Raw genomic sequence first — 24940 nt, forward strand, 5'->3', positions numbered from 1 at the left:
AAAAAGCTTATCCATATCTTTGTAAATTTAAGTATAATTATTAAAAAAAAACAACAGGTAAATAACCTTTAATCTTTTACGTCCTTATCATCAGACGACTTTTGTACTTCAATCTTCACTACCCATGCTGGTTGACCCATATGACTTACTACGGGCATTTTAATAGATATATGTTGTTGTCTATTTTTCCACTAGAATTATAAATTTTTTTATAAATATTATTCTTTTCTTAATTTTAACGATTACTCTGTCTTTAATTACCTTTAATGGTTCATTATAATTAAGCAGTGATATTTTATATACAGCTTCGTCTATTTTTAATGTTAAAATATCATCGTTTGGCCATTCTAATACAATAGCATAAATTGTTTTTTGATCTTTACTGGCAGTATACCAGGTATTGTTCGACAGAGTGTCATTTTGAATTTTATAAGGTCTAGTATTGTATATTGCTTCACCATTAATTTTTAACCACTCTCCTATAACAGTTCACAAATGAGTATTGTATTGATTATATTGATGATATTATGTAAGTTTAAATTTTTACCCATCTGTCGGAGACGTTCTTCATAGATAGGAGCAATTATTCCATCTTTAGTTGGCCCAATATTCATTAATAAGTTTCCTCCACAGCTGACAGTTATTGCTAACTCTTTAACAAGTTCGTTTACTGACATGTAATCCTTTAAAGCAGCGTTTCGTCGATATCCCCATGAACGTCGATCAATAGTCATAGCATTCTCCCATTTATGTTTTTGTAAAACCCCTAGTGGAATTTTTTTTAGAACATGATCTATTGGTTTGAAAAAATGATTTTAAAAAATCAATTACCTGGATTATATCGATCTGAGCAAGTGTAAAAATCTCCGTGATGACACATAATCTCATGTCCCCATCTATCATTTACGACAACAGTATTTTTGACAGGGCTCTCATTGAACAGCCAAGCTAAAAATTCTTTTGACTTCCAGTAAGTATCCGGAGCATCCCATTCTCCATCAGACCAGAGAACTTCAGGTTTGTATGTGTTCACCAGTTCCAACATCTCGGGTAAAATTTTATAAGTCACAAATTCATCAGCAGAAAAATTAGACTTTTGATCAGATAACCAAAGAGGATTATACCACTCAAATAGAGAATGATAGAGACCAAATGTTATGTTCGTATTTTTTCTAATGGCTTCTGCCAATTCCCCTTTAATATAATTCGCAAATAATTAGTAAAATACTTCATCAATTAATAGAATATTTTATTAATCTTACCTACTAAGTCTCTATGTGGACCCACATCCATAGAATTCCAGCTATAAGAATATTTAGATGGCCACAAAGTATATCCTTCATGATGTTTGCTTGTTAAAACAACATATTTAGCACCAGCTGCTTCGAAAAGTTTGCTCCATTGTGTAGCATTAAAAAATTCAGCAGTAAAATCACGTGCGAAATCTTGATAAGTAAAATTAGGTGGATATCTTTTCCTCATAAAATCACTAATTGTTCCATTGCCTTTTTCATCTGTTTTAATGAAATATTTGGAATTAATTTAATAATATAAGCTGAATTAATTGTAACTAATGCATACCTGTCCAGTGTTTCCAAAACCATTCTGAACTAAAGCTAGGAACGCTAAAAACTCCCCAATGAATAAAAATTCCAAATTTTGCATCATCATACCATGTAGGAAGAGGGCGTTTATCTAAACTGTCCCATGTTGGTTTATATTCAGTTTCACATGAAACTGAATTTTCGCATTGATTTTTAATTATCTTTGCATAAGCATCTTCACTTCTATCAATTATAGAATATATCTGATCAAAACTACATTGTACAGTAACAATAAATAACGAAAATATTAATGTTAGTAACATTATTGCTACTGATTAATTTTTTCTTATGATGTTCACTGGATTGTTACTTTCTTTATATGTTTTTTTTAATCTTATCAATCATAAAGGGACCACAATTTGGCGCTATAACAAATATTTTGATGATGTTAATCTATATAAGTAGAACAGAAGATAAAATATGTTGTTTTAAGCATGAAAAAATTAGAGACAATAAATAAAATTCTAGTGATAAATATCTATTAAAGATTATATCAAAGAAGAGCACAGAAAAACAAGTTAATAAATTTTTATTGTTACACTCTAATGAATATTTGAGGTTATACATTCTTCTAATCAACACAAAAATATATATTCAAATAATATAAGTAACTCACTATTAATTATTGATGATATTTTTATTTAACGTTGACTATTACAATGTTATTCACCTAATAACGTTTACTAGAGACTAACATTATTTATAAACCAGGAAAAGATACTGAATTTATAAAATTACCACGATATGATTCATAATAGACATCATAATCATTATTTAACATTGATATGGACATATAGTTGTTTACTGTGCTCTATTTAATTTCATATTCGGATAACAACTTCAAAAAGATAGCCTTTATCAATAGATTAAAATACTAGATAGAAAATGATATAATATTAAATATTTATTGAGGTTAGAAACTGATATAGATTATCAGTCAAGTGATCTCAGTGAAAAATTATGAAAACGATAATAATCACTAAGACGAGTATAAACAATAAATTCTCGTGCCAGAAAATAGTAAAATGGTGTTTGAAATCATATGGTAAAAAGAGTGGTGTAGGCAAGGCGTCAGTACGCGTGCGCAATTATTCAGTCGAATGGCGCGCGACCTTCGTAAAAATAAAACAGTCGTGTACTGAGTGTTGTTGAGTGTAGATCACTCCTTTGAATCTTTCACGTTATTCAAACATTTAATGTTCTTACCTTATTCACGTAATAATTTCCGGATTTTTTGCGCAATCGCGAATACAATACATCTCTAAATTTTCCCTCTCTTCCTGGAGCATCATCACTACGCAATCTCCGAGTGTCAACATCGAGAAGAAGCATTTTCCACACCCTCCTTTTCTTCATCCTTCATTAAATCATCACTCTGATCCGTCAAGACAATTGTTTCATGACAAGTCTAGGTTATTAACCGTCTAAAAGTAAATAAAGAATTTAATCAAGTTTCTAACTCATCAGAAGTATTAATTTACGTCATTAATTACATTTCTGTGTATCTAGTTTCTGCTTAAATACGGAAGTGAATGAACCAAGGGTTGTTTTATTGTATTTCGGCGGCACTTAAAGTGCACCTGACGTTGACAGTTCAACTTTAGTATGATTTAGTGTTCCTAAATTTCTAAATAACAGAAAGAAGTATTAATCCTTATTAATAAAGGTTAGTTTATTTTTTTTTGTTTTACATCATTAATGTATTTTGTTTGTACGTCTGACAGCTTGGTTATTTTGTAGTAATTTATTGAGTTGAAAACATCTACGGAAAGTGATAGTGGATTCTGCTAGCTGGGAAAGCCTAAAGAGTCAAGATGGATTTCAAGTTCAACGTAAATAGACTCTTGCCTCGTAAGATTAACAAGATAACGCATACATTGATTCCCGAGGATTTTAGGCCTGGAGATCGAAGAGAATATAAGTAAGAATTTTTTAAATAATTCATAATTATTATTTTAAATAATTTAATAACATTATAATATTTTAATTATACAGGAAATTATTTTTAAGCTTTATTTAAACATTTTTAAATACTTCCTGTTTATGTTTTGATATTTATATTATGAAGTTCAGCACAAGAAAAAGAAACGATTTCAAATCAACTTATAAACGCCAATCTATTATTCAAATTTTTCAATACGGAATTAAGAAGGAAAAAAAAAACAAGGTCACTAATATATTTCAATTCTGATCTATCATTACGTGGTTGTTGAATAAATTATTGACATTTAGAATACTTTCACTACTTCAAATCAATATCAATTATCAGATAATACTAGTCATCACTTTTCCATGATATGATTCTAATAACCCTAATCGTTTCGATCAATTGCAATCTTTTTTACATGAACATTGTAATAGAAAGTTTATTTAACATGAATACGTAAGTGTAAATCAAAAGAAGACGTGACTATGATACTTGTGATCTTTACAAGGTACAAGACACTCCTTTCAAGTCATTTATTCTGCAGGTGGGCGGACAAGACGACTTGTAAGATGGTGGGAAGTTTAAAAAATTTACGTCAGAAAGTAGCAATACATCTTTTATTGAATGACGTGTAGAGAATTCATCACATGTTGGGTATTATTCTAATTGAATTGTATGTTGTGTAATTATCATGATTATCCTCGTAAGCTTTTTAGTTATTGTTGATATCATGATAAAAATTGTTTACCTCAGCTTAATTAATGCGATTTAATTTTTTTTATAAAATTAATTTAAAAAATTCAGTTAATTCATGACATAGAATTATTAAAAAGTGTTAAATACTTGATGGAAATGTTGAAGGAAAAAAATTGAAATGATAAAATGGAAAAGCTTGTGAAATTTATTCATAGATTGTTTAAAAGGAATTCTTAAAATTTATTAGCATATAGCAGTTCTATACACTTGCTAGGAATATATTATTTGCTTTACAAATGTTCTAAAAATTTACTCTTGGCGTCAGGTGAATCACACTTGTAGTAGGCTTAAAGATCTGCTCCAAGTAACGGAATAAACGATGAGACTCGATCGACCAAGCATGACGAATGTAGCCATTTCCTACATCCGTTTTTTTATTATTATTATTCTTCCTTTTTTTATTAAAAAAATTATAGCCATGACAATGAAGATCCTTTTGAGATTAAATGAAAAATTAGTCATTAGAGATTTATCTAGAATTTCTGGTGTGAAAACACGTTTATCAATATTCATGGAAATGTTTGATAATAAAAAATGAAAACCATCAGAATTGGAATGACTATAAACTGACTCTAGTGTACTCACGTATCACATGTGATATATTGATTGGCCTGAATATCTAAAAAGTCATAAATTAGCATTATAACGGTACACATTTCTGACACAAATCCGGAAAAATTAACTATTGACGAGGTGTAAGAATGAGTTTATTTTTAGCTATTTATATAAAGCACATAAACTTCTTTTATTATTAAAAAAATTTCAAATTACGTAATTGATTGATTTTCCCCCAACGTTATCAACACAATTAATCGATAATTAGTCTAGCTGAAAGCTAATTAATAAACAGTAAACAGTAAAATTTAATTTGTTTGCTTCAAAAAATTTTTAATTACCTATGCCGGGTTATGAATTAATAAATTTTATGACTTTAGCTTTAGTTAATCATCTATAATTATAGTATTGAATATTTCAATTATCACTTCATCAACAGAAACTTAATATTAATGTATTACAAAACATTTATTAATGAATACTTCTAAGCATTAAAATAACTAAATTATTTTTAAATCTATCTTTATCCCATAATAGCTAAATAATTGTTAAAAATAATTCCTATGGATTAGAATGGACTATGATAATTTCCTAAAGATGTAATCACTATTACTCTTAAACAAAAGTCTTCCCATGAGAGAAAATCTTCAGCCGCTTAAAATAAATTATTACATGGAAACGAATGATTGTAGAGACAAATTATCGTGCACTGAGCTCTCAAATGACGTTATAATATGACTTGCATAACAAGTTTAAGTAGATACGTGTTCTCTTATGCACTTGTCTTGACTTGATTGTGGCTATAAATTGCATTATGATTATTGTTATTATTCTTATTATCTTTATCTGTATTCTCATAATTACAATCATTATATAAAAATCAATTCCTTCTTCACGAAATTGTATACTTTCGTGAAAGCCACGAATAGCGTTGTTGAAAGTTTCCATCAGTACGCTCTGATACACTTGGCTCACAATGATTCATTTCTTCATTGTTTACCTAACGGTTTCTACTTCTTAATTGGCCCATCTTTTTCCTTTATTTCTGTATTTTTTTATTATCCAACTATTTCAACACTAAGAAAGCTGCGGTTTTAGGCATCAACATGCAGAGGTTGAATACCTTCATGCTTTGATTTAATAGAATGGTTTACTCTTGAAGAAATCTGATACTCCAAAGATTAATCTTAGCTTGTTTAATTTAATTATAGTAAGTATTAATAAGTAACAAAAGAAATAATAATTAATAATTGACTTTAATTTCAGTGAATCCCAAAGACAGTTGTCGAGAATCATAGATGAAATGGGAGAAGCATCAGCACAAGCTCAGGGACTCAGTAAACCTATCACAAGCGCAGCGAAGCTCAGGGATACTGATCACATCGTTTATCTTCTTGTAGACAACGCAGGCAACCAGTAATTAATTTCATATTAATTTTGTTTATTAGATAATAGCCTGAAGTTCTGATCTCTTGGAAACTGTAGAGATAACTTTAATTTATGAATATTGATGGAGTAAAAAGACTGCTAACCCAGAAGAAAGTTTTAGTTTAGAAAGATAATTCATACTTATAATGGTCAATTGAACTCACCGTGACTGTTTAATCAATAGAAGCATAGAGATTGTCACGACTAAGTGATTTTATAAATTTACAATAAACAAAGAAAATGCTGAAAATATCTCAATGTAAATTAAACTATTTTTGGTTCTATTTGGTATAAATTTATGGAAATCGGTGAATTTATATTTATACCATTCTTTAGTAGTTTTAGAGAACGATTTGTTTGAAATGAAAATTGGATTTAATCATTATTGAAATCATCAATAGTAGATAGTCTAAAATAAGTTGTTATCAGAATATTTAACGATTAAATCTAGACGATTTTGGGGTGATTAAAAAAACAAGTAAATTCCCAAATGAGGTCATGAATGGTATCCAAAGAAAGGGAAAAGCACTCAAGTGTAACTTGTGACTGCGGATATCTCAGGAACTTGGGAACTTAGCCAAGACACGATTCCTGCTACCGACCTCACTAGAATTTCCTTGAAGAAGTTGCTTTCTTACATTTTAAATAGAATTGCTCAAATAATATAGCAATGCTTTTCGATTAATGACCTAGTTTATTATATACATTAATTTTATATAGAAAAGAACAAAATATTCAGCACAAGAGGTTAGAAGAATTAAGCCTTTGAATGCAAAGAAAATGACAAATTATAGTCTATAAGCTTAGATTGTGTGCTACTTATAAAAAATTATATACTAAAGAAAATGGTTTCATTGTCATTTGCAGAGGTTTCGGAACTGTTGTGGGACTTTTGAAGACTGGATCGAAAAACCTTTTTATGTTTGATGAAACTGGTGCTCATTATCAACTACAACCTCGTTGTGTTCTTGATTTTTATGTACATGAAACTAAACAACGGATGGGATTTGGAAAGGATCTTTACCAATACATGCTTGCAGTATGATGTTTTTTTTTTTATTATAAATTCTTTTTCTCATTACTTTAATGTTTTTGATTTATTATCAGCTTGCTTACATAGTCAATTAACTTTCTTTCCGGCTTCTATCAGATTTTACTCATAATAATTAAACAACCGTTCAATTAGAATAGAAAGTCATTAATGGATGAAAGAATTAAATTTTCACTTATCTCAGTTTTCTAGAGCTATAAAAATTTTTTTCATGATTTAAATTCAATGATGCATCATAATCAATGATAATAACTATTCATAAAATTGGATATTCCAGTATAGAACATATAATTATTATTCTTCATTAAAGTCAAATAAATTATGAATTAAAAAAATGCATTTCTTTAGTTCAGAAAAAAAATTAACAAAAAAGATAATTATCACAATAATTATTCTTAGCTTTATTCTAATGATATTTTAAATACACATTTTTCTTCTAAATTTATTCAAATGGAAAGAATTATTCCAGTGTAATGATTTATTTTTATCTTTCCCTTTCAATTGCTTACCACGAGTCTGACTAATCGCGTGAAGTAAACCAGTTCAGCTATGGATCGTTAGCGATCTTAATTAGCTTGAGAGGTCGACTAAGTACTTGTGAAAAGTTTTTGAACCCAGTAGACTTTAAAAGCTGAAGCATAGACACGGAGAGATAGTGATCAGGTGAATGAACCTCAAGTCATGCTGCTACTAGATACCTCTTGCCACAATTTTTATTTCGTGACATAACACCCTCATTTTTATTTCTTCTTACATTTTATCACGAATGCTGATATCAATCTCAATTTCAGCTGAAAAATTTTAGGTGTTGTACTATCTGATATATGTATAATTGACTTTTCTTTTTTTTTTAGGAAGAACAAATTAGGCCAGTTAAGTTGGCGATCGATAGACCATCGGAAAAGTTTTTGCGATTTCTTCGAAGACATTATGGACTTGATGGAATCATTCCTCAGAATAATAAATTTGTTGTTTTCCAAGGTTTCTTTGATGACGGTAAGGAATAGTAAAATTTTTTCCTAAATTTAAATCATAAAAATAGATCTTTTTTGTCAGCATTTTTTAGTGAAAGCTATTTTATTTTGTAATTACCATCTGATATTCTTGAAAATTTTTTTGTTGTTCTAATTAAGTTTAAAAGAGAATTTTTAGCTGGTAAAGAACAAAAAAAAACATTTAGCCCTACACGAAGATCGAAGGTCGACATGTTCCCTTACCAGTAGCTTTACTCTGGCCCAGTTAAAAACCGGTCAATGTCATCCATGGCTAATTGACGTTGTCAGTTGGTCATGGACGATTTTATAATCGTTCCCAAGCTCGATTACTTATACTGTATTAAAAACTAATGATAAACGTACTTTGCCTTCATTTTTTATGCTAATTGAATTTATTTTATAACTTCATTACTTTTTCAGAATGTCAGGACGTCAGAGGAAGTAGATATTCTTTGCCGACTAGAGGATCTATAGATTCCTCTTACAGCTATAATAACAACAGTAAACCTTCATCTGCTACAAGGTAAATACGATAGTTAGATAAATGAATAATAGCATAATTCTTATATTCTTTATGAGAATTATTTTAATCATGTTATGTAATGTGAAAATTAATATTTCATGCTTTATTAAATTTGCCAATTGAATCGCTTCGTTGTTAATGCTTGATTCAATACATTATTTACATTAATGATAAAAAATTTTTTATTGATCAAAAAATTACATCCAATTGGTCATCCATAAAAATAATTATTGAATCATCGTTCGACAAAAAAATTCACCAGAAATGAATAACTCCGAGCTCAAACTGTTCAATTATAAATTATTTACTCTTTTTGAAGTTGTTCAATATTTATTCAACTGAAAAAATTTTTTTGCAGCAATGGACATTCCAATCTTCATTCAGGAGTACCAAGAAGCTCTTACGGACGATATGCCGCTGCAAGGCCACCTTGCTCAATGGCAAATGTAATGAAAAATATTTTATTATGAAATTTTCTAGTCAATTAAACTCTAATCAAAATTCCAATTATTAAATTAGTTTAATATTTATTGTGCTTGGAATTAATTTTATATAGATTTATTTCATTCATTTGCTAGAGTGACTAAAGGAATATTATTTACTAGACTACTGTACTAATTGATCGCATAACTTCTTCTTTTAGATAATACATAACGCTCCAATGTTTGGCCAAGCAGCCGAACGAACTGGGTGAGTAGAAGAAGATTAAACGAGCAAATGAACAATGTCTTGGCTTTTGTACTCAGTTCATAGATGTAATTAATGAGAATGAAAAGTATTTAAGTTCACACCACATGTCGTTTCCACATATGATCACCAAGAGCTTCTGTTTTTAAAGATTCATTGCTTCGTATCATGTCTGAAGTGATATATTTGAGCTTCCATAAATTTTAACTTACAACTGGTAAAATTATAAGATAATTAAATTTTGTATTATAATAAAGACTGCTTAAAAAGACCGGATACGAAGAGAATGATGATATTTAGAATATTTATATCATTTTATTAATAATGATGTCGCAATTATTAGGATTATTTATTATAATTATATTATACTTTATTAAATTAATTTTATTTTTATAAACATTATGTATATTTTATATGATGTAGTTTTATTAAATCATTGTTTGCACAATCGCTTATTTATTTACGAGTTGTACATAAGTTTTTTTTATTTTTCAAAGCTTGTGATTGAGTATTATAGAATTGATGTGCTTTATATTGTTTCGTTTATATAGCAATAATTATTTTTATTCTAGGATGTATTGTTTCGATTTGATGCTATTATTTAATTAAATTTATTATTTTCCATGATTTTTTAAATAAAACATTGTCTATAGATCACGTATAAATAATTTTTTAAAATTCAGTAATGTTTTTTAATTATTATTATCATCAAAATCAATGTCAAATAAAAATGATTTTAAAATATTCACTCCATTATTTTAATTTTTATTAACCATAAATTTCATATTTTTTATAAAAGAATAATTATAAAAGCAATAAGCTATAAATGTTGTGTTGTGATGGTGTTAAATAATTCATAAATGAAATCATAAAAAAATATTTCCACGGGCTAATTTTCTAGTGAAGTCCCTTCAACACCTGGTCCAAAACTGGAGCGCCCACGATCTTTAAGTCTTTATTCTGAACCAGAGCAGAATCAACGTAATAATGAAATATCAACCGTCCCAACGCCAGCAATTGAATCAAAGCCAACACCAATAACTCGCGAAATCTCTATTGAAACTGAACCTATGCCAGAGCCTGAACCAGAACCTCCATCAGAGCCTGAGCCAGAACGTGAACCGACGCCTCCAGAACGTCAGCCAACGCCAAAACCACCAGAATCAGCATCGAAAAAATCTCATTCAGCACTCAGTAAATCAGCATCAAATAAAAGCTTGATATCTATTCATTCAGAAGAGCAAAAAACGTCGTCGAGTATCAAGCCAAGTCCCTCATGTGCTCAAGAAGTTGCTGGAAATCAATCTGGCCATTTGGATCTGAAATTTTATCATTCTCCACTGTGGTAGATTTTATTACAAATAAAGAACAATTAAGTCCAAGTGTAGAAGAATTTACTTCGTGAAAATTAATCAGTGATTTTCTGTTCTACATTATTCAACGGAAACTACAGATCAATGCAGTAATGAACTAACACCCACTGTAATTCAATAATCAAACTTATTCGTTAATTAATCCATTTATTAAGCTGTGAATTGCTTTATTGAATCACTAGTCATAAAGCTCATGGATTAATTAATTAATTAATAAAAGATGCAAAGGTCGCTAACTCTGGCTGTGTAATTCAAAATATTTATTGATAATCAAATGAATCTATAAATTATATTTAGTTGTATCATTTTATCTAATTTATTAATAACTACTCACAAAGCACAGACACCTTTAGGTGTGCACAAATATGCTAATTGAAAAGAACTTACTTATTCTAGCCTTTAGGAATCATTTAGAGTATTGTTGAGTAGATAATATATTTATTTAAGTTTTAATTTATTAAATATAATATATAAAGTATAAAAATTATTAAATAAACACTCTATTATATTTGTTAGTTAGTTTCAATAGATTTGTTTATTCATCAATCACTGATAAATCTTTCAGGATGAGTAATTCGAGGGCTATGTTCTGTCTCTGCTATAAAGACTTCGCATAAGGATGAAAAAAAGTCCAAAATAACTTTATATACATATATAATAATTGAAACTATTAATTGTAATCATTATAATTAGACACAATATTGATTTTATTTCAATTATAAAATTTATTCATTCTCTACACAATAAAAATCATTTGGTATTAGATAATGTAATCAGACTTGAAAGACAGTATTCGATGCAATATACAAAAGCTACGTGTCAAAAATACATTTCTTTATGTTTATAATTTATACAATAAAATAAAACCTTAAATAATAACAAACCTTTCTACAATTATTTAAAGAACCATTTAAAGAATGCAAATATATTTTATTTATCATTTTTCCAATTTTTTTTTTTAATAAAAAAATAAAATTTTCATTGGCTTCTAACATTTAGAGTATACTAATTTTACGAGTATTGAAACCATTTAATATAATTATTTAATTCTCTTTCACTCACTAAATAACAAACCATTTTATTATAATATAAAATCTTTCATCTATGATTACAAAATTTTCAAGTTACTTTATCTTTTAAATTTTTTCTTATCTTTGATAATTCACACAATTTTTTTCGAGATCAAAATAACAATTATAAGTTTAAACATGATATTCTCCACCATCAAGTTTTTCATCTGTAAGCCAAGCAATGAGACCAGCGCATGTCTCAGCTTCTAAATAAATCAGTTGAACACATAATCCTACAAAAATGCCGAGTACGACACCGCCTAAAATGTCTAGAATATGATGTCTCTTAAGGAGAAGTCGAGAAAGACAAACGGAAATCGTCCAAGCTAATAAGGAGGGAATAAAAATAGGAGAAATAGGCCATAAATTGAGCAGAAAATACGTAATAAATGTACATCGAGATGCATGACCTGATGGAAAAGAATATTTATCAGGACCAAATTCAAAAGGGTCGTCATTTTTTGCTGGCCTTCTTCTTCTTGTTAAAGCTTTTAAAACAGCAATACATATGATATCCAGTAAAAGGCCTAAGGAATATGAAATTTCTTAATTTTTTCTCTCAATGTCTCTATGTTTGAGCTATATAGTCTTGTATCTTCAATAATCATGACCATAATCATTGATAGAATAGAATAATGTCACTAGTAAGTGTCATCAAAATTGAGAAACTCACCTATGAATAAATTTACTTGCATTTGATACAAGTTTTTACTTCCTAAAATCCAAATGAAAGCTAACCATCCAGCTAACCATGTAATCGTATGTGCAGAGATCTTAAAATATTTTTAGTAAATGAATTATCAACTTAATCTACATCAATAAAAATTTTGCATTCAGCTAATAAAAACCTCTAAAGCCTTGTAATGCATCTTCAATTGTTTGAAAGGTAAAAAATGTTCAGCTTTTTTTACAAAGGTATTGGTTAAGTACACATCTATTGATAATATTTTACTTAAGACGGTTGGTATTTCTCTCGATTTAGTTTTCTGTAATGATTGAAAATAAATCAGATATTTTCAATTATATAAAAATTACTCTGTACTCTAACCTTTTCCATGATGTTGCCGGTATATTTTTCAACTTTATTTCTAAAGAGTAAGTAACAAATATGATATTGTTACAGCTAAGCTATTTTGGACTTCATGAAAAAATGATACGCACTGGGATAGTTTAACCACAAGGGTACCAACCTTCCTACCAACTGACTTCGGTACTAAGCAGTGGTACCAACCAAAACAAGTTGATAGTAGCGCCATCCTACAGATTTTTTATAAGCTGTATTATAAGTAAAACATAACCAATTGTTTTTGATTTCATTTAACCGGCATTAGTGTTTTATTATTATATTTTGTGCGAAGTGAAATTTACGATGTAATTTATTCTGTCACACTCTAAATTCTTTAAATTGAGGTTAAGAACAACATCAACAATGCATAGACCGCCAAAGTAAATAATTATTAGAAAAAATAATAGACAATTGGCAATTTGATTATTTATAATATAAATTATATTTTTATTTTCCTTTTTTAGACCAGCTACTCCGAAACGTGCCACTTCTGCCAGCAGATCTAGTAGTGTAAATAGACTTAATGCCACAACAGTTCCTAGAAGTGAGAATAAAATCATACAAATTTATTTTCTCTTTATGAATGAAGTATTATCTCATAATGTTAAGACTGACAACACAATATTAATTTAAATCATAATTCTGTGCTTTCACAATTTCTTTCTCTCTGAACTTGCATCACGAGCCACTCACCTCTACATATAATTGATAAAATTTTAATTCAATTAATGTAATTAAATTTATTCACAATAATTTGTATATTCATTTTTATATCAGAATGTTTTTTTGGACTGATCAAGACAAGTTTATAATAATTCGTATTTGAAGTTTACCTTGGTTTTTTTTAATAGGTGAACCACCAAGACGAGTAGTATTAAATCCAAGAAGATCTGTGATGCCTCCTGCTTCATTATCAGAAACAGTTAGAAGTGAACCTGAACCAGAATTAAGTGAAATAGATATTCTTTATGATGATTATTTACTATCTCTTGCAGCAGAAGTTATTATGAAAAAGAAAGTTGAAGAAAGAGAAAAAACTTTATTGCATCAAGTAGCCGCTCTGGCTAAAAAAAAGGAAGAATGTGAATACATGCTTCATGCAGTTCGGAGCAGAATTAGTGATATTAAAGCTTTGAATCATTTTGAAACATGTATCAAAAAGCAGTTGGAAGACGTTGATAAATTTCTTGGTAATTATATTAATTTTTAAAGAAATTTGTGCATTATTTTATTATTTAATGAAGTTGCATAATTATAAATATTTCGAATATTTTAGAAACTCATGAAGAAAAAATCATGAAGAATCTTGAAATGATTTACTCAGTATTGGAATCCTCTGATAAACTTGCAGTTAAAGATATAATCATTCCAGAGAGAGAGGAAGACTTAAACACTCTAAAGAAAACTTTAGATGAGATTACGGAAATACTCAATTCAATGACGAATTTCTTCCCTGAATCAGCTGATGGAATCGGCTCTATAAGTAAAAATCTTACAGAATTTAAAAATACTTCAGCTGAAGTAGAAAAACAATTGGAATCGTAAGTATACTAATTATTGATTATTAATTAAATACATAGATTACTTATGAAATTAGAAGAAAAACATTTAATTAGTAGCAATATTGATTTTTTGATATTTCAGGGTGCATGAAAGCTTGGAACAAGTACATTTTAATATGCTGAAAGCTTTCTCGTCTATATTAAATAAGGCTTCTGAATCATGAATAAATAATAATTATTCATCAGGCTGTTAATTAATGATATCAAATGATGTTGTATACAAGATTATAGAATATATTACTTTTTTGGATAATCATCAAAAAAAATATGGTATATGCTTTATTTCTCCTAAAATATAATCGCCATATTGTAAATGCTTTTTCCACTATGGGTATTTCTATTTTAACAATTTTCTTGCTCGTAGCGTCCCCTCTCAAGCTGATATCAACCCCCGGGGATGGCGCATGCTCATCAGAACATCGTATTTAATTTTTCTTTAATTTTTACAATTTTTTAATAACTAAATTATCGAAATTCTAGCTTTACAAAGCATCTATTGACCTTCTATTATACCTAAATCAGTTATTATACCAATATCTGATAAAAATTCGACAAAAAAAACAATCCTAACAATTTGTCAATATTATCTTACAGGATTTTTCCGCCACGCAATTTTATTCTGCGCATGGAAAGCAATTTTGCCCAATCATAAATAGGGCTATTGTGGGGGGATAGTGTATGTTGGCGCATTTCATACATCCGAGTGTAATGGTAACCAGATAGAGGCGTCGCGAGGGTATCAGCCCGGGTTAGCACGTAAATATCAGTAATTTTTGGTGATTTTAATTTATTTTTTCGGCCTTTGAATTATGTAAGCAACTGGAAGTGTCAAGTGGTGGGAGCAAGAGTGATAGGAAGAGCAAGAGCATGTGTGGCACGCGGTCGAGCGAGTGATCCGTGACGTCAGTGGTCCAATCGGTTGTCACCTGTCAAGCCAGCGATCTCTCTTCCCTTATTTCCCCACCCTTATCCTCAACGCGTCCTCTTCCCTCCTCACAGCTTGGACCTCTTGTGACTCCCTCATCCACCCTCTCTTGTTCTCTTCATGCTTTCCCACCCCTCTTCAACATTCTCATCATCACCCCTTCCATTCTAGGCACCCTGGCGCCGGTCGGACCTCGAGCTTCCTCTCACCCTCAACCCGCTTTCCTACACTCCTGAACCGCAGACACAAAAACAATAACAAATCGATTCCTGAGGGCAATGGGAAGGGGTCAACCACGGTGGCTGGGACACTGAGCTCGCGATAGAGCAGCAAGCGGGCAAAAGAGATAAGGGAAAATAGGAAAGAGACAAAGAGCCCCCAAGCTGGGATAACGGATTCTCTAAGGAAGGACTCCTATCCCCAGTTTAATTCTCTCTCCCTTGATATGTACACGGAGTTATGTTGAAGCATGCAAGTACGCGAGTCACGATCCAACCGGTCCAATGCACCAGACTCTTCGGGAATCCTTTTTTTTGCTATCTTCAGCGTGTTCTTTATTATTCTAACGTTCGTTCTAATCTTGGATCTCGTTGGATTAAGGAACAGTGTCATGATCGAATCCCTCGACACTATCACTTTCGATCGTCACGATCATTCCACCGGTAGCGAGATCGAAGACTCTTTGAATAAGATGAAGCTGTGATCTATCATTATTTTAGGGTATTGTCTATAATCATTCGTCAGCTTCAGCTTTCAAAATCTCTTTTATTCCTCATAATACAAAAATCCTTTTGAAAAAAAAAAATTTTTTTCAACTGTTAATTGGGCCTGAAATGAATTTTTCCGATTTTTTTACTTAAATCTCTCAAAGGAGCTATTGACTGATGGAAAAAATTTAATTTAAAAAAAATATTTAGAAAGTAGAATTATTCGTATTGTTTCATTTTTTCAACAGATGGAATATGGGATCTGGAATCTCCATGCCGCCAGCAGACTCTGGGGCGATCCGCGGCTCTTACAACATCCGATTTTACCACCTGGAGTGGAACAGATTCTTCCTCGTGCAGCTCTTGCATTGAATTCACTCGCGCAACAGTCCACTACATTAGGAGTTAACGTATTAGGTGGAGAAAACTCGTGTCAAGCTATGGAGCTAACTACCAAGTCATCGAATGAAATTGAACCAAAGAGTGAAAATGATGATCAAAACGACTCTAGAGATTCGAATATACCAGAAGAAAAAATAAAATTAGAAGACAACGAAAATGACATCGAAAAAGATGATGAGAATGATCACCAGGTAAATTTACTTTTACCTATCAATCATGTTAATCAAACAAGCAACTATTTGCAATAAATCAAGTAATATTTATTGCTCAGTCTTATATTGATATATTTATTTTTTTAAATTTAACATCTGGAACAAATAAGCTAAAATTACAAATGAACTCAAGTAAAACGGGAATCCCTTTTCCAATACAATTGGAAAATTTATTTGAATCATTTTTAGCAAGATAAGATTAATAGATAACTCAGTCATTTACATATAGCAAAAATAGATGAATCAATAAACGATTAAACGTTATTTCTTGAATATTTTAAGCTGTTAGAATAATATTGTTAAATAGTTAATCATTGATAAAATATGAAAAAATAACTCTTGATCATTTTTTATCAATGAAAAATATTATTGTTAGTTGAACAATATTTATAAATAATACATTTTTAAATGGGAAAAATTTTCAGAGTCATGTAGAAGGGATTGATAATGAAGATCCCGGTGATGAAAGTGATATTGGAAGCACCAATAGTTCTCATCCATCAGGAAATAACAATTTATCTAATGCTGTGGATCTCATGTCTTGTTTTGGTTTTGATAAGGAAGAAACTGTATCTCCCGTCCTCAATGGCTGGGTTCTAGGTGCTTATGCTAGAGCAATGTTGGAGAGACTTTCTGCAGCTACTGCAGCTCTAGAAGCCATGGAAGTACCTTCCTTACCATCTGATTTAAGTGATTACGAAAGTGATCAATCTTCATATACTGAAAAGTACTTTCATCATCATCATTATCAATTATTTTAATGCTCATTAAAGCTCTAGCTAATGCTATAAATTTTTTTATTAAGATCTAGGGGTAATAGTCCAGTTGCTGGTGCTTATAGAGGATATCCATGTGGTTCTTGTGATGTTGTTGCTGCTACAAGACCAGCATTAAAAAAACACATAATCGACTGTCATCCAGCCTCATCTTCAGGATCCGAAGGAAGTTCTAGTGCTCGAAGATGTCCCTCCACTGGTTGTGATTTTACTAGCAACTCCAGATGTGAAATGGAAACTCATGTTGCTGCTCATGTTGCTCAAGGAATGACGCCGACGGGTAAGAAGAGATCGCTGGCTCTTCAGCGCGTCAGGTATAGGTACTTGGAAAATTATTTAACAAAAAAAAACGTATTTGAATATTAAAATGAACTCAGTTTTTATGGATATATTTTTTTCTATTTCCTAGATATGAAAGAGAGGAATACCGATGCTCACTTTGTTCATACGCTTGCACGATAGAAAAAGCATTTCAAAGACACCTAAGAGCTCATGCTAGAGGTACAGCTCCAGAAACTAGAGTAAGCTGTGCAGTTTGTGGAGCTGATAGATCATCTGAAGTGGATCTAAGTAGACATATGAGAAGGCATCGTGATGACAGATATTTTTGCTGTGACATTTGTGTTTTTCGCACGGTTCAGCTCAAAAAAGTAAGTCAAAAAGCAGTTTTAAATAATATTTTTTAATAAGTTTTTTTATTAATATAATTTAAAATAATAACATGAACATAAAAATGAATAAAAAGGAATAAACTTCAAATATAAATATTGTTAAAAGTTGTCCTCCTTTTCTCTTGATTGAATTTCGGATTTTGGATTAATGCCAGAATGTAGCTTTTGTTCATGGTTGATTAAACAAAAAGATAGAATCAGTGAATAAATTTTAGGATTGGTAGCTAATACTTCCATTCATCTATGTTCTACTGCTTGGTAACTTGTAACTCTCAAACAACAACAACAAATACATCGTGAAATATTAATGAATTTCTCTAACTCTAAAATATTGATTAAATTTACTGTGCCCATAAAGCCATTTCGATTTATTTCATTAGCTGAATTGATTTTCTCTTTTCAGCATGCGAATTAATTAATCCAATTACTTGAGTAATCAATCAAATGAATTAAATACTCCAATTTTATCCAACTTTTTCACTTGAAATCTGGCATAGAATAAGTAGTTTTAGAACTGGAGATATTTTTTGTACCAACTCAAATGGTCAAAATATTTTTAATTCACTCCATATAATCATTCAGAGTTAATTAAAGAATAATATTTATTTTAATGATAGTAAATTATTTTCTCTGTTAATCTATGTAAATTTTCAATTACAGCTCATTCAGCACCGTCGAATGCACACTGGTGAGAAGCCTCATTTATGTCCTCATTGTGCATACAGAAGTGCTCGTCGTGACAATCTACGTAGTCATGTCCGTAGAGTCCATAAAAAAGAGAATCTTTATTGTGACACGTTCAGTCCACGTGGTATGCTGATGGGGCCAAGTCTCCCAGTTAAGAGTGAAGATTCAGCAACTACACACGTCCAATCTCCGGCCTCTTCGCCATCGTCTAATTCAGACCTGGCGAACTAACGAAAAGATTGCTCGATCGCGAGTTTTTAGCTCGTACGAGCAATCAGTTTACGTCCTAAATACGTCAATAAGGGATTTAGATTTTAGAAAATCAATTAATCTATAATGGGAGAGACAGATGGAAGTCGTTGCCTCAGAAATATTGTTATTATTAATTATAATTATTTGATCATTTATTGACCATATATAATTGCTATTATGGTAAAGTAAGCTCATCACCGTTCCAAAGTTTTTGAAAATCCATGGGGCATAATTACCTCTCCCTTTACTAGGTAATTTAAATTGATAAGAATTTTTAAATTAATCGAAAGTCAATCAGTAAATACTGCATGTTCTTATCATCTTATACTTGTCATCTATTTTTAAATTTTAAATGCAAACTTGCATCAAATATTATATTAATTCATTTAATCGCACGATGTATTTCTATTGCTAAAGGAAATATGCCGTATGGTGCTAGCAATTTTAGACTGGTGTTTGAAGAAAGACTGAAAGAGTCCATAAATATACTTTATGGCTAACGTGATAGGAATGATGATATGGTCATATTTAGTCATTTAAGACTGCTGATATATGTGCTAGAATCCTCATCTTATTGAGAGATTAATGATTTTAAAATAATCACTTTCAGCACAATTACTTGAAAAATATTTAATTTTAATGCAGACAAAAAAAATTTCTTATTGTTATCATGAGAGATAAATATTTATTAATATGAAATTAGTAAACTGGTAATAATTATAATTAAATTAATTAAGATTATCTGTAAAATCAATTATCTCTCAATAAATTATATGGCATAAGGATTAGACTGAATTATAATTAATTCTTTAATTTAAGCGACATTTGTGATTGGCAATTTAAAGACTGATTAAAAGGGGAAATGGAAATTTGATAAAATTAAATCACGAATTATTTTGTAAAAAAAATTATCAGAGGATTCTGGCTAAAAATTTAAGTAGTCGGTGCTATTTATTATCGAAATTAAAATGCACTCGTGTAATAATAATTATCACTGTTAATGCTCATTGTTAATTAATTAACCCATTAACCAGCCTGCACATGTGGATTTATTTTATATTCATTTATTTTTTATCATAATTGAGATATATGGTATTTATCAGTACGAAATTATAGAAGATAATAATATATATAAAACAATGAATGATTATTAATCTTGAAAGTGTATAAGATTTTGTCAAGTTAAGTAATACCATTGGACACAATAAACCGCTTCCGTTTGCAATGATAATGATGGTATTATTACAACGTAAAGGCATTTGATGATAAATTATTGCTAAATATTATGCCTATTTATCTAATGAATGTCCAATATATATACTTTTTTGCTTTTTGATATTATACATTGTATTTTAACGAATACTTTACGATTTATATTTATATAAAATCTTTAATTGTGATCAACATGAACACATGTTAATTAAACGGTTTACTAATTAATTACATTAGTGTCATGTATTATATGCCAAATTCAGTAACATTTTTATACAATCATTTACATCGCATATACATTTATTCTGCATTAATCAAGTTTCGATAATGCTAAATATTAGTCTGTATAGGATTTGAAATTAGTCGATATTTCATTGTAGTAATTACATGCTTAGGGGAAGATATTTTTTAAATTATTTATTTATTAATATTATTATAAATTATGTGATAAAAATTTATATTTTTTTTTTGCTTGTAGTTGTAAGCAAATATTTATTTCAACAATATGAAGACATTTTTATTGTAATCTGTTGAATATTTTATTGATTTAAATATTTAAAATATTTGTAGTGTACAGTTATGATATTATTTATTAATACAGACAATTATTATAAATAATACGTGCCAATCTAGCAAAAATAACCATTTATTTAAAGATACTGAATTGAAAAGATTTTTCATAAAAATATAGAAAAAAAATGTTTTGCCATAAAATCATCATTGAAACATAAGCTGTCAACATTTAAGTACTATTAATTAATTGTTAATGAAAAGAAGTCTTTTAACTGTTGAATTTTTGCCGTAGGTCATAAGTGTCCTGATGTATACCATAACTATACACAATATATTCTATATTAATGTTTCTTAGATTTAAGATAATAAACTTAAAAATAAATGAAAAAAAAAATTTTTAAAATAACTCGAGTGTCGAAGAAATTAAAAAAAAAAAATAATAATTTCGTTTGACAAAATGATGAAAACAGGGAGAAAATACCAAATGGTGCCAATTTCTTCTTTGATATTAATTTAGGAATATTTTTAAGACACTCGAGTCTGAATAATATGACTTTTCGATTACTCTGAGTTCTTACGTATATGCAAAAAAGCTTCCATGAGAATTAAATCGACAAGTCGTAGCTAAATAAAAAAATAAAATTAAAAATTTTAAAAATACAAATACTTCGTAATTAATGAATTTATGAATTGATGAATTAATACAATCTAAATGTGATAATATATTTGCTATTAATTATTAATTAATTATTAATTGAATATTAAATATTGAATCTTAATGAAACGCATTTAATACAGATATTGAAAGTCGTTAAAAATAATTAAGTAACCGCTAGAATATGATAGTCAAGAAACAATAAAAAATGATTAGAAAAGATGAAAAACAGGCCGATTGTTTATGAATAGTTTTTTTTTTTATTTAGTAATATTAGGAATATATTAAATTATTTTAATGTCACAAGATATTAATAACTATGAGTACAAATACTCTTCATAGTAAGAAATTAATTACTAAGAGAGAGAAAATTTGTTTATAATAAATAGAAATATTTTAAACTCTAAATTAATTGAATCTAATTTCACAGAAACATCTTATGTTAATTAACAAAGAAAAAAATGAGGTTCATGTTCACAAGTAATTAATATTTTCTATCATTTTTTTTTTTTTTGAGCAGAAATATATTATTAATGATTAAATATTCAATTGTTCAATACAATCATTTTGAAATATTACTTTTTTTATATTCAAATTTATTCTCTCAATAATATTAACTATAACGATAAACGATTGATTTCCGACCGATAAAGTCAGGCAATACCTGATAATTAAATATAATATAATATATTTAATAAAAGAACAAATCGTATACTATGCTGATAAATACACTCTAAACAAATATTTATTGTTTCGTATGAATATTACAGATTATTTACCGAATGATGGAATAAATTATTTGAATAATTACTATTAATGTGAATATTGATGTGTGTGTGTGGGTGTGTGTGTGAGTATGCCCGATTAATTTATTGAGTATTGTCTTCCTTCTGTGCCGTGAATTTTTTTTCTCGGCTTCGTAAAATTCTTGTTCATCTGTATTACTACTGTGCACTATGAAACTGTATTTAAAAAATCATCTTTGGCACTTGAAATTATTTAAAAAGCATAATTTAACAATTTTGTTTCATCTACATTTCTATCCGTCTTTGATGTCTTTCAAAGTATTATAATTCATTGTAATTATAATTAGTATTAATACCAATACAATTATTAATTATTCGACGACTCGTTATCGCAGATTGCGACTGCATGTATGCTTCCACATATGTATACGAAAAAAAAAACCGTCTTGAAAAACAAAAAATTATATTGTCGTGACAATTGTGATTTATTGAAGTATTATTATTAAAGTATTTCGACTGCTCTCCTTGATTCAATGCATTTTGAGGTGTTTATTTGAACAATGATTCATAGCAAACACTAGAGTTTGGGGAATAGATAAATTTAAACATAGTGATATTCATGGAATTCTTGTACATGTGCATTGAACAAAGTTAGAGCAGTTCGTGATAACTTGTTTGTATAGCCAAAGTCACTATTTGACTTCAAGGCTATTAAGTCATAATAAATTCCTTTGGAAAGTATGTCTTTTCAATTTTGTTTCACTCACCTGTCTATAATTATTCTAAATAGACATTTTTTATTGAACTTTATCTAACTATTATTTAGGTGATAACATTATGATAAAATAGATGAATCATTTCTAAAGATTGAAAGGGATTTGTTCTGTTGAATATCAGTTTCCAACCGAATTTAATATTAATTTTGGTCTTTACTAATCAGATATTAAGCTCTTAATTATTCATTATTATGATTGATAATTTTTTAAAAATTATTTTGTAGATTTTGATGTAATGATTGCAGTCTATCAGGTGCTCCAGTCATCACCCTAGAACCTTCAGCTAACTGACAGTTTTATCTTGCCTAATAATAGAAATAGGAATGAAATTTAATTTTACAACAAAATAATTGTCTCTATTGAAATTCAGAATGACTCACATCCACCTCTTCACTCTCTTGCTGATTTCATCAAATTTGACAGTAAAAAAAGGTATCTCTGATCTCCATCCGTATTGAAATAATGACTTATTTTTATTTGATGTTTTGCAATAAAAGTCAATTATTGTTCATTTATATTCTATTCCATAAAGCTCATAAGCAGGTGGTAATACCTGTAAAGAGTAATAAAAAAAAAATATCAATATAAACCAAAACTCAAAACTTTGTAACATACATAAAAAAAAAAATAAAATCCATGACAACAAAGAAAATTTTTAAAATGTTAAACAATAACTATCTAATCTTATCAACAATAGCTAAGTTTTCGAAGTTCAACTTCTTCTATTCCATTAGCAATAGAATTTAATTGAATGATATCAAAAAACCTACTCTGATCATTATTTCAACAACGAGGAGAATTGAGGCTTTTATTTGATAATTCAATTTTAAAATTATTAAAAGAACTTTACGTATAGAACTATCGTCATTCAGATATGAGTCATTTTCTCATGAAAAATTTTATATTCTCATCAATTTAATAAACTTGCTCTGCTTATTTCCTTTTCTGCTTTTTCCATGCCATCATCAATCTAATTTTTCAGCAACAAGTAGCTACAGGAATAAAAATACAGCGCAAAAGCATTTAAATGCATACAGAGGTGACGTTTAGCTTGACTATAGCTTTGTGAAGAGTAGTAGAAAATGAACTGGAGAGTGGTGGAAGGTACTCTCATAGTGGGGAATAAATGAGAAAGAAGGAAAAGTTACCAAGTGGCATTCGTGTGGGCGAAGCCTCACCGAGAGGCTCATTCACTGTACTTTAAAAGAGAAATCATCAAAACTTTTACTACATGTCAGTGAACTTTTTACTATCAATTTTACACTAAAAATTATCTATACCAATAAATAAACTTTTTAAAGTTAATAATACTTCTGAAGAAAGAACTATTACGCATTTTCTGAATTTGAATTCCACGAGTGGTATGATGTGATGTGTTGATAAAACATGTTGGTAGATAAACACGACTTATGAAAATGATTTTTATAAACTTCAGTACTCTTTTAATCATTTTAGAGTGTTTTGCTTCAATGAAATAAAGAAAGACTTGTGTGTTATAGCATGAAAAGACTGTTTTGTGTATTTATTTCATAGATAGATCATTGGAGCAAGGAATGATTACTGAGTAAGAGTACAAAGTGAGTGCTTCTCTCTGTAGGTCATGAAGTTCGATTGTTATCATAATGCATTTTTATCACAAGTATTTGAATGCATACAAAGAAATTCAGTGATATCTTCCTAGAAATAATGAAATGATGAACTGTCAAGAGTGTTATTTGAATAAATCACTAGGAAGTTATGAAAACTTATATAATGAATGAATAAAAAGAATTGTACAGTTCTATATATATTTTATTCTTATTTTATTTA

At 29.2% G+C, this 24940-nt stretch overlaps 5 protein-coding genes across 9 annotated transcripts; 3 read left to right on the top strand and 2 right to left on the bottom strand.

The window, feature by feature from the left end:
• Positions 1-16: 16 nt before the first annotated feature.
• Positions 17-2585, bottom strand: Fuca (alpha-L-fucosidase). 2 transcript variants are annotated; one of them, XM_035091888.1, is made up of 7 exons: positions 2221-2585; positions 1582-1969; positions 1263-1514; positions 832-1194; positions 548-766; positions 262-479; positions 17-191 (listed from the first exon to the last, which is right to left on the bottom strand). In XM_035091888.1, the coding sequence occupies exons 2-7, from the start codon at positions 1865-1867 to the stop codon at positions 69-71; spliced, it is 1461 nt and encodes a 486-aa protein (XP_034947779.1). In that variant the 5' UTR covers positions 1868-1969; positions 2221-2585; the 3' UTR covers positions 17-68. The 2 variants fall into 2 exon arrangements, with proteins under 2 accessions (XP_034947779.1, XP_034947780.1); XM_035091889.1 differs by having other exon boundaries at positions 1582-1997.
• A 116-nt stretch (positions 2586-2701) lies between these two features.
• LOC118072198 (alpha-tubulin N-acetyltransferase-like) lies at positions 2702-11778 on the top strand. Its single transcript, XM_035091893.1, has 10 exons — positions 2702-3034; positions 3114-3270; positions 3345-3525; positions 6109-6258; positions 7138-7309; positions 8176-8317; positions 8737-8839; positions 9198-9285; positions 9483-9529; positions 10428-11778. Exons 3-10 carry the CDS (start codon positions 3419-3421, stop codon positions 10873-10875), a joined length of 1257 nt encoding a protein of 418 aa, XP_034947784.1. The 5' UTR covers positions 2702-3034; positions 3114-3270; positions 3345-3418; the 3' UTR covers positions 10876-11778.
• A 70-nt stretch (positions 11779-11848) lies between these two features.
• LOC118072199 (phospholipid phosphatase 6) lies at positions 11849-13157 on the bottom strand. The gene is made up of 4 exons (XM_035091895.1): positions 13018-13157; positions 12818-12955; positions 12643-12742; positions 11849-12496 (listed from the first exon to the last, which is right to left on the bottom strand). The coding sequence occupies exons 1-4, from the start codon at positions 13024-13026 to the stop codon at positions 12102-12104; spliced, it is 642 nt and encodes a 213-aa protein (XP_034947786.1). The 5' UTR covers positions 13027-13157; the 3' UTR covers positions 11849-12101.
• Positions 13158-13250: 93 nt separating this feature from the next.
• LOC118072041 (uncharacterized) lies at positions 13251-14851 on the top strand. 2 transcript variants are annotated; one of them, XM_035091604.1, is made up of 5 exons: positions 13251-13415; positions 13500-13579; positions 13887-14225; positions 14312-14576; positions 14680-14851. In XM_035091604.1, the coding sequence occupies exons 1-5, from the start codon at positions 13399-13401 to the stop codon at positions 14759-14761; spliced, it is 783 nt and encodes a 260-aa protein (XP_034947495.1). In that variant the 5' UTR covers positions 13251-13398; the 3' UTR covers positions 14762-14851. The 2 variants fall into 2 exon arrangements, with proteins under 2 accessions (XP_034947495.1, XP_034947496.1); XM_035091605.1 differs by having other exon boundaries at positions 14655-14781.
• Positions 14728-19870, top strand: LOC118072040 (hypermethylated in cancer 2 protein-like). 3 transcript variants are annotated; one of them, XM_035091601.1, is made up of 6 exons: positions 14728-14867; positions 16478-16822; positions 17269-17570; positions 17649-17939; positions 18029-18269; positions 18951-19870. In XM_035091601.1, exons 1-6 carry the CDS (start codon positions 14865-14867, stop codon positions 19206-19208), a joined length of 1440 nt encoding a protein of 479 aa, XP_034947492.1. In that variant the 5' UTR covers positions 14728-14864; the 3' UTR covers positions 19209-19870. The 3 variants fall into 3 exon arrangements, with proteins under 3 accessions (XP_034947492.1, XP_034947493.1, XP_034947494.1); XM_035091602.1 differs by lacking the exon at positions 14728-14867 and adding an exon at positions 15110-16242; XM_035091603.1 differs by lacking the exon at positions 14728-14867 and adding an exon at positions 15110-15353.
• Positions 19871-24940: the final 5070 nt, after the last annotated feature.

The sequence above is a fragment of the Chelonus insularis genome, unplaced genomic scaffold, assembly GCF_013357705.1.
Source record: "Chelonus insularis isolate UGA/USDA-ARS -01 unplaced genomic scaffold, ASM1335770v1 contig_88_pilon, whole genome shotgun sequence".
Classification (NCBI taxonomy): domain Eukaryota; kingdom Metazoa; phylum Arthropoda; class Insecta; order Hymenoptera; family Braconidae; genus Chelonus; species Chelonus insularis.

Coding starts and splice junctions, on each gene's coding strand:
- Fuca (XM_035091888.1), bottom strand. CDS start 1,867: ATGTTACTAACATTAATATTTTCGTTATTTATTGTTACTGTACAATGT. Junction 1,515..1,581: donor GTTTTGGAAACACTGGACAG/GTATGCATTAGT, acceptor TCATTAAAACAG/ATGAAAAAGGCAATGGAACA. Junction 767..831: donor CTCAGATCGATATAATCCAG/GTAATTGATTTT, acceptor AAATTCCACTAG/GGGTTTTACAAAAACATAAA.
- LOC118072199 (XM_035091895.1), bottom strand. Junction 12,743..12,817: donor TGCATTACAAGGCTTTAGAG/GTTTTTATTAGC, acceptor AAATATTTTAAG/ATCTCTGCACATACGATTAC. Junction 12,497..12,642: donor GCAAGTAAATTTATTCATAG/GTGAGTTTCTCA, acceptor CATATTCCTTAG/GCCTTTTACTGGATATCATA.
- LOC118072041 (XM_035091604.1), top strand. Junction 13,580..13,886: donor TGCCACAACAGTTCCTAGAA/GTGAGAATAAAA, acceptor TTTTTTTAATAG/GTGAACCACCAAGACGAGTA. Junction 14,226..14,311: donor AGACGTTGATAAATTTCTTG/GTAATTATATTA, acceptor CGAATATTTTAG/AAACTCATGAAGAAAAAATC.
- LOC118072198 (XM_035091893.1), top strand. CDS start 3,419: ATGGATTTCAAGTTCAACGTAAATAGACTCTTGCCTCGTAAGATTAAC. Junction 3,526..6,108: donor GGAGATCGAAGAGAATATAA/GTAAGAATTTTT, acceptor CTTTAATTTCAG/TGAATCCCAAAGACAGTTGT. Junction 7,310..8,175: donor TTTACCAATACATGCTTGCA/GTATGATGTTTT, acceptor TTTTTTTTTTAG/GAAGAACAAATTAGGCCAGT.
- LOC118072040 (XM_035091601.1), top strand. Junction 17,571..17,648: donor CAATCTTCATATACTGAAAA/GTACTTTCATCA, acceptor TTTTTTATTAAG/ATCTAGGGGTAATAGTCCAG. Junction 17,940..18,028: donor CTTCAGCGCGTCAGGTATAG/GTACTTGGAAAA, acceptor TCTATTTCCTAG/ATATGAAAGAGAGGAATACC.